This window comes from Mustelus asterias, chromosome 4, assembly GCF_964213995.1.
Source record: "Mustelus asterias chromosome 4, sMusAst1.hap1.1, whole genome shotgun sequence".
Lineage (NCBI taxonomy): Eukaryota > Metazoa > Chordata > Chondrichthyes > Carcharhiniformes > Triakidae > Mustelus > Mustelus asterias.
Genome location: NC_135804.1, coordinates 101210576 through 101226564, shown reverse-complemented (window position 1 = coordinate 101226564; position 15989 = coordinate 101210576). Strand labels below are relative to the sequence as shown.

Sequence of the window (15989 nt, the reverse complement as noted above, 5' to 3'; positions counted from 1 at the left end):
CGGCCCTGCAATGTCCTCCTTACTAACGGATGGGGTCTTGTGTCAAATTTGAGAGAGCTGTCTAGACTAGTTAAGTAATAGTAATACTCATGGAATGACACCTTACAAATAATGTCCCAGACTCTGCTATCATTACTCCTGGGTATGTCCTATCCCACCGGCAGGACAGACCCAGCAGAGGTGGCAGCACGGTGATATACAGCAGGGAGGGAGTTTACCTTGGAGTCCTCAACATCGACTCTGGCACTAGGCCAAACATGGGCAAGAAAAGCCCCTGCTGATTGCCACGTACCATGTTGAACATTACTTGGAGGAAGCACTGAGAATGGCAAAGGCACAGAATGGTTGGGGACTTAAATGTCTTGTCACCAAGAGTAGCTTGGGTAAGTACTGACTGAGCTGGCCGAGTCCTAAAGGTCTCAGCTCCTAAGCTAGATATGTGACCGGAGGGGATGGAACCAACAAGAGGGAAAATCATACTTGACCTTATCCTCACCAACCTGCCTGCTGCAGATGCATCTGTCCATGACAATGTTGGTAGGAGTGACCATCACACAGTCCTTGTGAAGATGAAGTCCCAATTTCACATTGAGTATATTCTCCATCTTGTTGGGTGGCACTACCACCATGCTAAATGGGATTGACTTTGAACAGATCTAGCAACTCACGGGCGGCACGGTAGCACAGTGGTTGGGGCGGCACGGTAGCACAGTGGTTAGCACTGCTGCTTCACAGCTCCAGGGTCCCGGGTTCGATTCCCGGCTCGGGTCACTGTCTGTGTGGAGTTTGCACATTCTCCTCGTGTCTGCGTGGGTTTCCTCCGGGTGCTCCGGTTTCCTCCCACAGTCCAAAGATGTGCGGGTTAGGTTGATTGGCCAGGTTTAAAATTGCCCCTTTGAGTCCTGAGATGCGTAGGTTAGAGGGATTAGTGGGTAAAATATGTGGGGGTAGGGCCTGGGTGGGATTGTGGTCGGTGCAGACTCGATGGGCCGAATGGCCTCCTTCTGCACTGTAGGGTTTCTATGATTCTATGAACACTGGACCTCCATGAGGTGCTGTAGACCATCAGCAGCAGCAGAATTGATCTCAATCGCAATCTGTAACCTCAAGGCATGGCATACCCCCCACTCTATCATTACCATCAAACCAGGGTACAATGAAGAGTGTAGGCAGGGGAATGCCAGGAGCAACATTAGGCATACCTAAAAATAAGGTGTCAACCTAGCGAAACGACAACACAGGACAACATGCATGACAAACAGCAATTGCAGCAAGTCCACAACCAATGATGAGATCTATGCTCTTCAGTCCTGTCACATTCAATTGGGAATACTGGTGGACAATTAAACAGCTGGAGGTGGAGGCTTCATAAACATCTCCATTCTCAATGATGGAGGAGCCCAGCACATCAGTGCAAAAAATAAGGTTTAAGCATTCGTAACAATCTTCAGCCAGAAGTGCTGAGTAGATGATCCATCTCAGCCTCTCCAGAAGTCCTCTGCATCACAGATGTCGGCCTTTAGCCAATTTGATTCACTCCATATGAAATCAAGAAATGGCAAAAAGCTCTGGATACTGCAAAGGCTATGGGCCCAGACAATATTCCGGCAATAGTACGGAAGACTTGTGCTACAGAACTTGCCACGTCCTTAGCAAAGCTGTTCCAGTTGAGTTAAAATACTGGCATATACCCAGCAATTTGGAGAATTGACCAGGTATGTCCTGTGTACACAACGCAGGACAAATCCAACTTGGCCAATTAGCATGTCAGCAGTTAACTCTCAATCATCAGTAAAGTGGTGGAAGGGGTTATCAACAGCACTAATAAGTGGCACTTCTCACTGAAGCTCAGTTTGGGTTTTGTCAGGCTCACTCAGCCCCTGACCTCATTACAGCCTGGATGAAAGAGCTGAATTCCAGTGGTGAGGTGAAAGTGACTGCCCTTGACATCAAGGCAGCATTTGACCAAGGCTGGTTTTAAGGAACCCTAGCAAAACTGGAGTCAATTGGAATCAGGGAGAAAATTCTGCTGATTGGATCCTTACCGGGCACAAAGGAAGATGGTTGGGGTGGTTGGAGGTCAATCATCTCAGCTCCAGGACATCACTGTAGGTGTTTCTCAGGGCAGTGTCCAAGGTCCGACCATCTTCAGCTGCTTCATCAATGACATTCCTTCCATCATAAAGTCAGAAGTGGGGATGTTCACTGGTGATTGCACCATTCGTGACACCTCAGATACTGAAGCAGTCCATGTTCAAGTGCAGTAAGTTGGACAATACCCAGATTTCAACTAACAGTAACATTCTACAATGACCATCTCCAACAAGAGAGAATCTAACCATCACCCCGTGATGTTCAATGGCATTGCTATCACTGAATTCCCCACCACTCCCCGCTATCAACATTCTAGTGGTTACTATTGACCAAAAACTGAACTGGACGAGCAATAGTGTGAACTATCTACATGATGCACTGCAGGGACTCGCCAAGGCTCCTTAGGCTGTACCATTCAAACTCATGATCACTACTATCTAGAAGGAGAAGGGCAGCAGATACCTAGGTACACCAACTCCTGGAGGTTCCCCTCCAAGTCAATTGCCATTCTGACTTGGAAAAATATCACTGTGACTTGCTGGGTTAAAATCCTGGAACTCTCTTCCGAACAACACTGTGGGTGTACCGACAGTTCAGGGACTGCAACGGTTCAAGAAGGCACCACCACCTTCTCGAGGGCAACTAGGGATGGGCAATAAAAGCTAGCCGAGCTAGTGACGTCCACATCCTGTAAATAAATTTTTAAAAACCTGTCTTGTGTGGATAAAACATGCATGTAGATATGACGGTACAAATAGCCTGCTTCTGTGCTGCAACATACTGAGAGAGAGCTGGTATTCCATCTGCTTGAGTAAAAGGGGTGTGGAATAATTTGGAAGCTGGCAGTTATGAAATGGCAATTGTACATAGATTTGGATGGATAAGTGATGATTGTGTGAGGAGAGCAGAATGGTAGGTTGTATGCAGGTAGGTGCATGGTCACAGAAGTAATATATGAGTGGCTGCACTGAGTACCTATTTGCCTCTCTCCAGGTACGAAGCATCCTCTGACTCAAATTGCCCAAAGTATGGTGGAACTCTGTGACATGAAGTTCAAAGAGGTGAATAGACTCATTCTGTATCAGCTTGCTGTGTGCTTCCCATTGCAACCTGTAATCTCTGCTTTTTCACACTACTATGCTTAAAAATATGAAAATAATTCTAATATGCAGTAAAATTTGAATGAAATATTTATATAATTAAAGGTCATTCCTTGTTCAGTTCATTTTCTGAAGGACACCTTTATGCTGTTATAGTGGAATTATCGTATTAGCATATTTTTGATGTACCATTCGTGAGAAGAATTCTGTGCATGGAAGTCATGGTAAAAATTGTGCATTTTGCAGTGGGTAAGATGAAGTGGCCAAAATTTGCTCAGGCACTGAGAAACAAAAATACTCTGTTATTCATTCCCTGAATGACTTGTGAAGTCTCGTCACTATTGTAATATAAGAAACCTGGTTGTTAATTTGTGCTCAGCAAGGCAATCAGTTATTTACAGATAATCTGTTGTTCACATCTTGGTTGAGGGATAAATACTGACCTGGATACTTGGGGAAACTCTGTTGCTTTTTGAAATAATGCCAAGGTGTCTTTTATGTCAGTCTGAGAAAGTAAGCTGGCCCTTGACTAAATTTCCCCATTGAAATGATAACACTCCCTCAATACTGCACTGGAGCGTCAGTGTAGGTTTTTGTGCTGGCACCTGTTACTCATTGACATCGGTGAGCCTTACTCTATTTTTCTCTCAAGTAGCATGTAACCTCTGTCAATGAAGGAAATCCACAATGCCCTCACAATCCTCTTTATAGCTTAAGATTTTATTTGGAGGATTTATAGTGATAACTTCATTGGAATGGGATTCATTTTTAGTTATAATTTTCAAGATTTTATTTGATTTTATTAGAAAGAAGATAAATTGGTCCGCCTGGAGAAAGCCATTAATCCTCTTCTGGATGATGATGATCAAGTTGCCTTCTCCTTTATACTGGATAATATTGTCACTCAAAAGATGATGGCTGTGCCAGATGTAAGTTGGACTCGTGTCTGTCTCCTCCAAAGGACTGATACAAATTAAATTGACACACCTGTTAGGACCTGGATTAACACTTTTCTTTCTTCCTGTCAGTCATGGCCCTTCCATCATCCTGTTAATAAGAAGTTTGTTCCTGATTACTATAAAGTGATCCCAAATCCAATGGATCTTGAAACAGTGCGAAAGGTATGAAAATTAACTTGGTAATCTTTTGGAAGCTTCTGAGTGGCTGCGGAGAGATTCTATATCACTTGTCAATTATAGGATGTAGTTATTAAAATCTCTGAATGTCTCTGGTGTTGCAGAATATTTCCAAACACAAGTACCATAATCGTGAGGTATTCCTGCAGGATGTGGAACTTATACTTTCCAACAGCATCAAGTATAACGGTAAAACCCATAAAATGCCTTCTTACCACAATTCGTTCACTGCATTTGTAATTGTGTCGGTCATTTTTAAAAATTTAACCAACACAGTCATTGTACTCCTCTGTATAAGTGAAACTGTATGTCGTTGAGCTCTGGAGAGGGTGAGAATGATCTACAGGCTGTGCCTAATCAAAAGGAATGTGGTTGCTGCTGTTTGGAGGGAGAAATGAAAACAGTATTTTAAAAAAATGTTAGCAGAAAAAAGTGTTTAAGATTAAACTTCAATATTGTTCTATCTTCACAAAGAAATCAAAAGTATGCCAGTCAGGGAAAATGTTGGCATTATTGGCATGAAATGGAGAAAGGAGATACAGTGGAATTCTTCTCGAAATCTTTGGATAGTTTTCAACAAGTGCTCTCATAGCACCTCTCCCATAACATTTGGGATCCGTAGATGGATTAAAACTAAACACTTCAGAAAGGAAGGCTAGTCCACTCTAGCCAACTCACTTCACAAAGTGAGCCTTCATTTGGTTTTATAGCAAAAAGGAAAATTTTGTACTCTCTCAAAAGATCACCCTGATTTGAGAGGCCTGTACATTTAAGGAGCACAACTAAAGTCCTTCAAGGTAAAATATTACAGTAACTTAAGCTAAAATATTCTAGCAACAGAGTGAGGAGAATTGTATTTTTTAGTCCTTATATTAATTTGTTCTCCTCGTTTAATCTGGTCATAAATGATCTGGAAATAGGTGTTACTAGTAATGTTATAAAATTTGCTGAATGCAGGAAGCATTGTGACCTTTTGTCCAGGAGAGAGAGAAAGTATCCAAATAGACCTGACAAAAATAAAAGTTGAGCTTAATGTGCAGGAAGGTAATGAAAATCGCTAGAAAATATAAGGACAATGTAATTCATTCTAAATACATTACATTGCCAGGAATGGAAAATGGCAGAGTATCCAGTCCAAATTAAGCCATTGTTAATAAAACAGAACAGTCTTCACTTGAATAGTGCCTGTCATGATTTTGGGACATCCGATGCATAGGAGAGGATGTTGAGAAGACTGACAACGAAGATTGAGTTAAAAATTCAAATGAAAATGATGCTGTAGAATCTTAAGTTGCTTCCACTGGATAAATAAAGATTGAGAAGCAACTTAATTTAGACTTTTAAGATGATGAAAGGACAGAATGATATTGATGTTCAGTAGTTAGTAATTCAAGGCAGTTGAGCTTCATCAGGCTGGAGTTTAATAAGATGCTTTTTTGCAGTTCTTGTGTGGTATTGACTTCCATCAAATTTGGTGAATGCTAATTAACTAAAGTTTCCTCTTGCATGAAAAAGTTGGTTGCTTATGTGCTAAGTAATGATATTGAAAGTTTTAAGGAAGGCGAGGTAAGCTTTATCACACTGTTGGCAAAAATATTTAGATAAAGTTTGTTTTGCATTTTTGAAACTTTAGTTTTTAAAACCTCTTCAGAATTTTTTGATTTAGACGAAGTGAAGATTATGACTGTATAGTTGTGCATGACATATTTAGAAGGATGAGCATGAAAAATGTAGATCGCAGAAGCAAGTAGGGAGCGTGGTCTGTGAGATGGTATTAGATTGATCAACCAAGTGGCGTGCTCCATGCCAATTGCTAAAAGTTGAGAACCACTGATATATAATATTTTGCATGTATAGATCAGGCAGGTGATGATATTGGTACAAGAGAATGTCATAACTATTGAGAATGAATATAACAACTAATAAGGGCGGATTCGCAGAAACAATGAGGAGGACAACAAAATAACAGTCGATAGTTACGATCAGCCACTAACTCAAGATGGAGTTCTTGATTAGGGATTTAATGTGGTGTTGTAACCACTGACTCCTGACTTGGGAGTATCACAGCTGGTGGCAAACCCAATACAAGGATGCCAGATTTGCTAAGGCTTGTTCCTTTCTCGGCTGTCCTTACTGTGTTTCTTCAAATTCCAACCTAACAATTCAATCAAGTTTAGTTTGACGTTATCCCCAGTAGCTGGAGTTCTTGGTGCAACACTTAATATAAAAGCAAACCTACATGCTGAAGGAAAATGTAACTTGAAAGTCATTGTAGATACCCCACGCACCCCTGACATTCTCTCTTCTACCTTCTTCTGTCGGTAAAAAGATACAAAAGTCTGAGGTCACGTACCAACTGACTCAAGAACAGCTTCTTCCCTGCTGCCATCAGACTTTTGAATGGACCTACCTTGCATTAAGTCGATCTTTCTCTATGCCCTAGCTATGACAAAAGGTCACAATGCTATGTTAATTTTCCAAAATTTGCTATATTCTGGATAGGCTCCATTAGACTGCAGTGTCACAAATGTAACTCTTCTTTTCAAGAAGGAAGGGAGGCAGAAAATAAGAAACTATCAGCCAGTTAGCTTGCTATCTATCAAGGGGAAGACATAAAATCATCAGAAGGTTATAGCTGAGTACTTAGAAAAACTCAAGGTAATTGGAAAGAGCATAGTTTTGTGAAAGGAAAATCATGTGGAACCAATGTGTTAGAGTTCTTTAAAGGAATAACATGTGCTGTTGATAAAGGGGAGCCTGTAGACATGCTGTACTTGGAATACCATAAGGCATTTGATAAGATGCCACATCAATGGTTATTACAGGAAATAAAAGCTCAAAATAGCTTGACGAGAAGATTGGCTGGCTGGCAGAAAACAGAAGAATGCATAAATGGGTCTTCAACTGATTGGCAGGATGTGATGAGTAGAATCACACACGGGTCTGTGCTGGGGCTTCAAATTTTTACAGTTTACATCAGTAACTTAGATAAGTGGGCGGCACGGTAGCACAGTGGTTAGCACTGCTGCTTCACAGCTCCAGGGACCTGTGTTCGATTCCCGGCTTGGATCACTGTCTGTGTGGAGTTTGCACTTGCTCCTCGTGTCTGTGTGGGTTTCCTCCGGGTGCTCTGGTTTCCTCCCTCAGTCCAAAGATGTGCGGGTTAGGTTGATTGGCCATGACAAAATTGCCCCTTAGTGTCCTGAGATGCGTAGATTAGAGGGATTAGCAGGTAAAATATGTAGGGATATGGGGGTAGGGCCTGGGTGGGATTGTGGTTGGTGCAGACTCGATGGGCCAAATGGCCTCTTTCTGCACTGTAGGGTTTCTATGATTCTATGAGGTGGAGTGAATGCATGATAGCTAAATTTGCAGACAACCCAAAACTAGGTAGGAAAGTGTGTTGTGAAGAAGACAAAAGAATTTGCAGATGGATAAAGATTGGTTGACTGAGTGGACAAAAATCTGGCAGATAAAGTATAATATGGGAAATGTGAAGTTGTTCACTTGGGCAGAAAAAATAAAGAAGCAGAGTATTACTTAAATGGAGAACAAATGCAGAATTCTGAGGCGTAGAGGGATCTAGGTGTTCTCGTGCATGAGTTACAAAACGTTAGTATGCAGGTTGAGAGATCTTATGTATGCTTAGCCCTGTTTGCTTCAGTCTATGCTAAGACTTAAGCTATGCAAAGACTTCATTTTAAGATATTTCTGCCTATGAACTCACTCTGCTAACCTTAAAAAATCGACTGTTTTAAAACTACATTTTAAAACTGAGAAGGCTGGGTTAGCTGAAAATTGACAGCATTCCTGAAGGACACTGGTTCAGGAATGCCCTCTAGGATGGAAGTTTGCCATTCTTACCCTGTCCAGCCTTTCTGTGATCCAGACCCATGGCATTGTCGTTGACTTTGACCTGACCTCCAAAATGGCCTAGCAAGCCAATCAGTTATATTCGAGGGCAATTACAGCTTATGAATGAATGCTGGCTTTGCCAACAATGCCCTTATCCCATGAATTTGGGATTTTGTAATTTTGGCCTTTGATTTGACTAGAATAACAAATGGAGATATATGATTGTGGAGAGTAAATTGTGGACCTTGTGCATGCAACTTTGCATACAGGTTTTTGGTTTAATGAATGAAGGAATAATCCAGAAAGATTTATTCTTCTTGACTAGTTTTCCCACCAATTTGATCAAATTTCATATTGCATTCATAGTTCAGAGAGAGGTTATTATTCTGCTTTGTTTAGAAGCTTCACAATCTAGTCATGGAAGCGTAATATGATATGGGATTCAGAATAACAGCACTAAGATCATACCCAAAGCTTTTATATCTGCAGCGGTTCAAGAAGGCAGCTCGTCACCACTTTCTCATGGGTAATAAATGCTGACCTAGTCAGCAACGCCCAAATTTCTGTAAATTAAGTTTTTTAAAAAAATTGATGCCTCTAGCACCTTCAAAAATACTTGGACCTCTATCTATTATTATAGCTACAGTAGTTATTACATAGTCACATGGCTCTGCTATTCGGTCAAACTTCCAAAGTGCCAATGCCCTGAACGTTATCCTCATTTAATCAAGATAGATTATTTTTTTATGTGGAAATTAACACCATTTAGTTAATAAGGAAAATCACATCTATGGTATGAAATGTCTAATGGGATGTGCTTGTTTATTTGAGATCCTAGTCTTGACTTAGCTTTGTTTCTTTCACTTGTAGGCACTGATAGTCTATACACAAAAACTGGTCAGGAGATTGTGAATGTCTGTCACCAAACTCTGGCTGAGGTAAAAATATTTTTGTTGGCCTTGTATTAAATCCAAGCTTGTGTTCAATTTCACAGCGTGCAAATGGGTGTCCTAGTTTTTAAATATACCTGCAATTGTAAAATATTTCAGATTAGTGCCTATCGTCTGGATTTTATTAGAAACCCATATCTTGTTTGTTGGCTCTGTTTTCCTCTTTCTCTGAGTCTTATCGTTTTCTTACAATTTCTTATTTGATGTTGTCCTGGATCTTTTTTTTCTATTTTCCCGCAAATGTACTGTTACTAGCCAGGAACAACTCTTGGGTTGTACTACCCTTTGTACATCACCTGAATGGAAGTTCCTGATACTTGAGTTGAAGCAATAAATGTCATAGAATCATAAAATCCCTACAGTGCAGAAGGAGGCCATTCGGCCCATTGAGGCTGAACCAACAACAATCCCACCCAGGTCCTATCCCCATAACGTCATGTACTTACCCGGCTAATCCCCCTGACACTAAGGGGTAATTCAGCATGGCCAATCAACCTAACCCGCATATCTTTGAACTGTGGGAGGAGACCAGAGCAGCCAGAGGATAGCCATGGGCAGAACATGCAAACTCCACACAGTCACCTGAAGTCTTCATTTTTTTTAGTGTTCAGCATGAAATGATTCAGATTTCCCGAGTTATATAATTTCAAAAGTCAGTTAATAAACAACCAATATGACATGAAATACATGAAATAAGTATACTTTTCTGTTCACTGTAGCACCAATATATGTACCATGGGCAATTGGAAGACCCATGCAGAGTTTATCCAACACTCAGATTTTGAATTCTGCTGTGCAATTGAAGCTGTCAGCTTCAGACAATTAGAATCATAGAATCCCTACAGTACAGAAGGAGGTTATTCAACCCAACGAGTCTATATCGACCACAATCCCACCTAGGCAGGCCCTATTCTTGTAATCTCACACATTTACCCTGCTAATCCCCCTGACACTAGGGTCAATTTAGCATGGCCAGTCAACCTAACCCGCACATTTTTGGACTGTGGGAGGAAACCGGAGCACCAGAGGAAACCCATGCAGACATGGGGAGAAAGTGCGAACTCCACACAGACAGTGACCAGAGGTCGGAATTGAACCTGGGTCCCTGGCGCTATGAGGCAGCAGTGCTAACCACTGTGCCACCGTGCTGCCCCATCGATTCCACCGTGTTGCCCCACTCATGTGAATTCTTTCCTGTTGATGTGACGATAGTGTTTTTCCACAGGCTATCATGCTGAGGCATGAAGAACTTCACACTCAAGTTCTCTGATTTTAAAGTTTTTTTTTGTTTAAAGCTATTGGTGTAACTTTGTCACTGAATCCAGTCTTCATGACCAAAGTAGAGTGTTTGCTGTTGCTAAATGTAAAGCTTATGTGAAAATATTTGATGCAGCTTAAAACCTTTGCAATTCTTCTCAAGTTGATTTGATTTTATCTTTTTTAATAATAGTATGATGAGCATTTGACTCAGCTGGAAAAAGATATTGCATCTGCCAAGGAGGCTGCTCTAGATGCTGCGGAGTTTGACAGTCTTGACCCCCTGACTCCAGGGCCTCATACTCCTCAGGTTGGTCCCATAGCAAGTTAGTTTAGTATATACTTACTTTGCATGATTGGTTTAATCTCTTTCTATCATCACCTCATTGGTAAAAATACAAAATGTTTCTCTTTGTTGTTTCACAGTGTTATTTTTGTCTCCCTGCAAAGTCAGTAAATAGAGAATATTCTGGTGGTTCAGTGTTCCAATAGGGCCTTACACTTGTCGGTTTCCCTCCTTTTGTAATTCTGCTATTTTAGGTGAAAACGTTTATCCCTAGAAATCTGCATCACCTTGAAGCCAAAGTCTAAAGCATGAAAATTTGGATTCCTTGGTTGAGATTCTCATAATTTTTAAAATAGCACATTCAACAGTACCAAATTGGGTTAAAACAGAAATTGCTGCAAAGGTTCAGGTCAGGTCGCGTCTGTGTAGAGAGGAACGGTTAATGTTTCACATTTGCCCTCTTATCAGAACTACATTAATTCTTTAGAAAAAAATAGGTGTTGTAAACTGTTGAAAAGAGTTTACTATGCCCGTCCTCTTTTTTTGTGGTGCTGTTCAGCTGTTTGCAATAATTAAAATCATTCATCATGTTAGAAAAGACAATCGGATGATAAGCAACAACATAATTACAGCATAATTACAGCATATCTGCTACTATCTGGGCAGAGTCTAAAAATTATAGCCTACAACTTTCTGGCTCCCCAGTGTTGGATTGAGGTGGTTTTCCAAAGATGTACTGGGCAATTCCTCTTGGAAGTTCCCAGGTAAGGATTTATGCAGCAATTGTCCATAAGCACTAACTTTCCCTGGACAATTGTGCTGCACTTGGAATCATCCGACAAAGCGATTTAAATCGTTAAATTCAGGTGGTTCTATGATAATAGTTACTTTGAAAAAATTAGAAGAAATAAAACCACTTCTAATTTATGCACAATTATTTTAAACATGTCCAGTGCAGTAAAAAAAGGGTGTGTGGCCTCCCTGAGTTTGATGCTGCTCGATGAAGCTGGGGCCTGCGGGGACTCTTTTTCTGCAGGCCCCAAGTAGCTCTGGTCATCAAAAGTTTCAATAAAGTTTTCAAGAACAGATTAATGCACTTTAAAATCTTTTTAATTCTTGTGTGACATCACCTTCCAAAGCTAGTTGGCCTTAAATATACTATTTAAAATGCATTTAAAATTAAAGTACTATTTCCTAGTTGTTTAAGGTGCGAGTGAGAAACAGACACATGATTAACATTCAACAGCCGTTTCTGGCACATGAAAATGGAGGAGTTATTTTAAATAGGAAAAAATTAGATATTTCTCAGAACTAGCACTTTACATATCTAAAATGTGGCTTGGTAGAGGATGAAACTTTTGCAATTCCCATTTTGCACATTCCAACTGCCAAATTGGCTGAAATTCAGATAAAGAAGCTGAGTACAATGAGTCGATAATTTCCATGTACAAGACAAACAACAAACTTCAAATTACTGGAGACTGGATGATTGTCATTGGTTCTAATCTGAGAGCAGTGGTTAATGAATGCTTTTTGGACTGGAGGAAGATTTGTAGTGGAGTTCCCTTGGGGTTGGTGTTCTTCAAAATTTGCAGATGAAACAAAACTTGAAAGCATTGAGAACTGAGATGAAGATAGTCTAGAACATCAAAGGACATAGACAGGTTGGTGGAATAGGAGGATAATTGACAGATGAAATTTAATGCAGAGAAAGGTGAGGTGATTCATTTTGGAAGGAAGAGCATGGAGAGAGATTGTAAGATAAAGAGTACAATTATAAAATAAAGAGTACAATTATAAAGGAGGTGCAAGAGCAGAGGGACCTGGGTTCATATGTGCATAAATCATCGAAAGTAACAGGACAGGGTAAGAGCACGGTTTATGAAGTAGACAGCATCTTGAGCTTTATTAGTAGGCTTATAAAGTACAAAAACAATGAAATTATGCTGAACTTCTATTGAATGCTGATTTGGCCTCAACTGGAGAATTGTCTTCAGTTCTGGGTGTCACACTTCAGGAAAGATGTGAATGCATTGGAGGGAGTGCAGAGAAGATTCATGAGACTGGTTCCAGGGGTGATGAACTTTAGCTATGTGGATAGCTTGAAGAAGGAAAGGTTGAGAGAAGACTTGACAGAGATTCACAATAATGAGGAGTCAGATCTTGAAAAATGTTCGTAGTGGTGGAAGATCAGAAAAAGGAGAGCACAGATTTAAGGCGACAGGAAAATCTTGTCCATGCAGCGAGAGGTTAGGATGTGGAATGTACTGCCCGAGAGAGTGGTGGAGGTAGGTTCAATCAAGATGAAATTGAATCTTTATCTTAAAAGGTAGAAGGCAGGAAAGTGGCACTCGGTAAGTTGCTCCTATGGAGAGCTGGCACAAACATGATGTGCTGAATGGCCTCCTGTGCTGTGTTTCTCTGATTACTTGGAAAATTCTGCAGTGGATGCCATGGCAATGAAACCACAAAATTACAGGAATATTTGTTTGGAAAGGTAGAAAATTAATAACCGAGGAAGAATCACTTATGCCTCCACATTTTTGCCTGCAGATCCCATCATCACTCTCAAATCCTCTTCTGTCTGGGGCACAGGATGGTTCATCACATTTTGTATGTTTGTTTACCTTGCATAAATGCAATTTCTTGTGGTATATCTACTGATGTACACTGAGAGTTTATATGCCATGTGTGCTGGTCAGATGACATGGTGACTGGAGAAAATTAATCAGCATACAAATGGTGCTATACCTTTTTTACAACTACACACAGACCTGAAAAAGGAAAATCAAATACTTTCAAGAATTAAAAAAAAAAATTCTCTTATTTTTGCGCATGTTACAGCCACCGGAATTTGAAGATGGAAACATGTCACTTATTACGTCTCGGGAACTTTCTTTGTTTCATGAGGAAGGCAGTATGTCTGCCAGTGCCACCCCAACAACAACACCAGAGAAAATGCACCACAGGTTGGCTCAGGTGAGAGAAAAGACAGCGATTCCAATAAATAGTTCAGCTGAAAGGTGTTTATTTCATTTATCTGGAAAAGGTTCAGAAAGTCCCATTTCTACTCAAACCAGCCTCATGGAGAGCTGTGTACAGTTATCTTATGATATTGTATCTGTGTGTATTCCTATATAGAAACAATAGAAAATAGGAGCAGGAGGAGGCCCTCCGAGCCTGCTCCGCCTTTCATTCTAATCATGGTTGATCATCCAACTGATCCTGCCTTCCCCCCATATCCTTTGTCTCAAGTGTTATATCTAGCTGTTTCTTGAAAACATAGAATGTTTTGGTCTCAACTACTTTCTGTGGTAGCAAATTCCATAGACTGGCCATTCCCTGGGTAAAGAAATTTCTCGCATCTCCATCCTAAACAGTCTATCCTGTATCCTCAGATTGTGACCCCTGGTTCTGGACACCCCCACCATTGGGAAGATCCTTCTTGCCTCTGCCCTGTCTCGTACAATAGAATTTGTCTTAATAAGACCCCACTCTCATTCTTCTGAACTCCAGCAAATACAATCCTAATGGACTTAATCTCTCATACGTCAGTCCTACCATCCCAGGCATCAGTCTGGTAAACCTTCTCTGCATTTCCCCTAGAGCAAGAACACCCATCCACAGAAAAGGAGACCAAAATTGCACACAATATTTCAGGTGTGGCCTCACCAAAGCCCTGTATAATTGCATCAAGACACCCCTGCTCCTGTACTCGAATCCTCTCACTATGAAGGCCAACATAGCACTTGCCTTTTTTACTGCCTGCTGCACCTGCATGCTTACCTTCAGTGACTGGTGTACGAGGACACCCAGGTCTCGTTGCACATTTCCCCGCTCCTAATTAATGGCCATTCCGATAGTAATCTGCTTTCCTATTTTTGCTGCTGAAGTTGATAACCTCACATTTATCCAAATTATACTGCATCTATCATTCATTCGCTCACTCACTCAACTTGCCCAAATCACACCGAAGGATCTCTACATCCTCCCCACAGTTTACCCTTCCACCCAGCTTTGTATCATCTGCAAATTTGGAGATAATATATTTTGTTCCCTCATCTCGATCATTAACATTTCTAGTGAATAGCTGGGGTCCGAGCACTGATCTCTGCGGTATCCAAGTAATTACTGCCTGCCATTTGGAAAAAGACTCATTTACTCCTCTTTTTTTTCTTGTTTGCCAACCAGTTTTCTCTCCATTTCAATATACTACCCCCAATCCCATGTGCTTTAATTTTACATGCTAATCTCTTATATGGGACTTTGTCTAAAGCCTTCTGAAAGTCCAAAAACCGCATCCACTGGCTCTCCCTCATTAATTCTACTAGTTACATCCTCAAAGAATTCCAGTAGATTTGTCAAGCGTAATTTCCCTTTTATAAATCCATGCTCTGTCCAATCCTGCCACTCTTTTCCAAGTGTTTTGCGATAAAATCTTTGATAAAGGATTCTAGTATGTCAGGCTTACTGGTCTATAATTCGCTGTTTTCTCAGCACCTCCCTTTTTAAATAGTGGGGTTACATTAGCTACCTTCCAATCTGTAGGAACTGTTCCAGAGTCTATAGAATCTTTGAAGATGACCACCAATGCATCCACTATTTTTCAGGCCACTTCCTTAAGTACCCTGAGACATAGATTATCAGGTCCTGGGGATTTATTGGCCTTCAATCCCATCAGTTTCCCCAACATCATTCCTCTATTAATACTGATCTCCTTCAGTTCCTTCCCTTCAGTAAACCCTGTGATCCCCAAAATATCTGGTATCTTTTTGTGTCCTCCTTTGTGAATAAAGAACCCAAATATATATTCAGTTGGTCAGCCATTTCTTTGTTCCCCATTATAAATTCCCGTTTCTGACTGTAAGGGACCTACATTTGTCTTCACCAATCTTTTTCTCCTCACATATTATAGAAACTTTTACAGTCAGTTTTTATGTTCCCCGCAATCTTACTTTTGTACTCTATGTTCCTCTTCCTAATCATTCTGTGGGTCCTCCTTTGCTGAATTCCAAACTGCTCCCAATCCTCAGGTCTGTTGTTTCTCTTGGCTAAGTTGTATGCCTCTCCCTTGGATCTAATACTATCTCTAATTTCCCTTGTAAGCCATAAGTGACAGTGGAGGTAATAATGGACAGCCCTCTCTTAAACTGAAGCTGTGGACTACATCCTGGTGTGAATGTTGCTTTCCTCTGATTTTTTCTGAAGCAACTGACTTATTCTGGAGTACAGTTGCACAGATCACAAAATATGTTTGAATGAAGGTGACTCTTTAAAATACCAACAATAGCATTTACCAATTGGATGCTGA

At 40.7% G+C, this 15989-nt stretch overlaps 1 protein-coding gene across 3 annotated transcripts in view; it reads left to right on the top strand.

The window, feature by feature from the left end:
• taf1 (TAF1 RNA polymerase II, TATA box binding protein (TBP)-associated factor) overlaps positions 1-15989 on the top strand; it is a 142248-nt gene that overhangs the window by 110649 nt on the left and 15610 nt on the right. For all 3 annotated transcript variants that reach the window (XM_078211472.1, XM_078211473.1, XM_078211471.1), the window contains exons 32-38: positions 3088-3155; positions 4001-4123; positions 4223-4315; positions 4435-4519; positions 9056-9123; positions 10586-10702; positions 13523-13657. In XM_078211472.1, coding sequence (XP_078067598.1) covers positions 3088-3155; positions 4001-4123; positions 4223-4315; positions 4435-4519; positions 9056-9123; positions 10586-10702; positions 13523-13657 — 689 coding nt within the window. The remainder of the gene's footprint in view (positions 1-3087; positions 3156-4000; positions 4124-4222; positions 4316-4434; positions 4520-9055; positions 9124-10585; positions 10703-13522; positions 13658-15989) is intronic.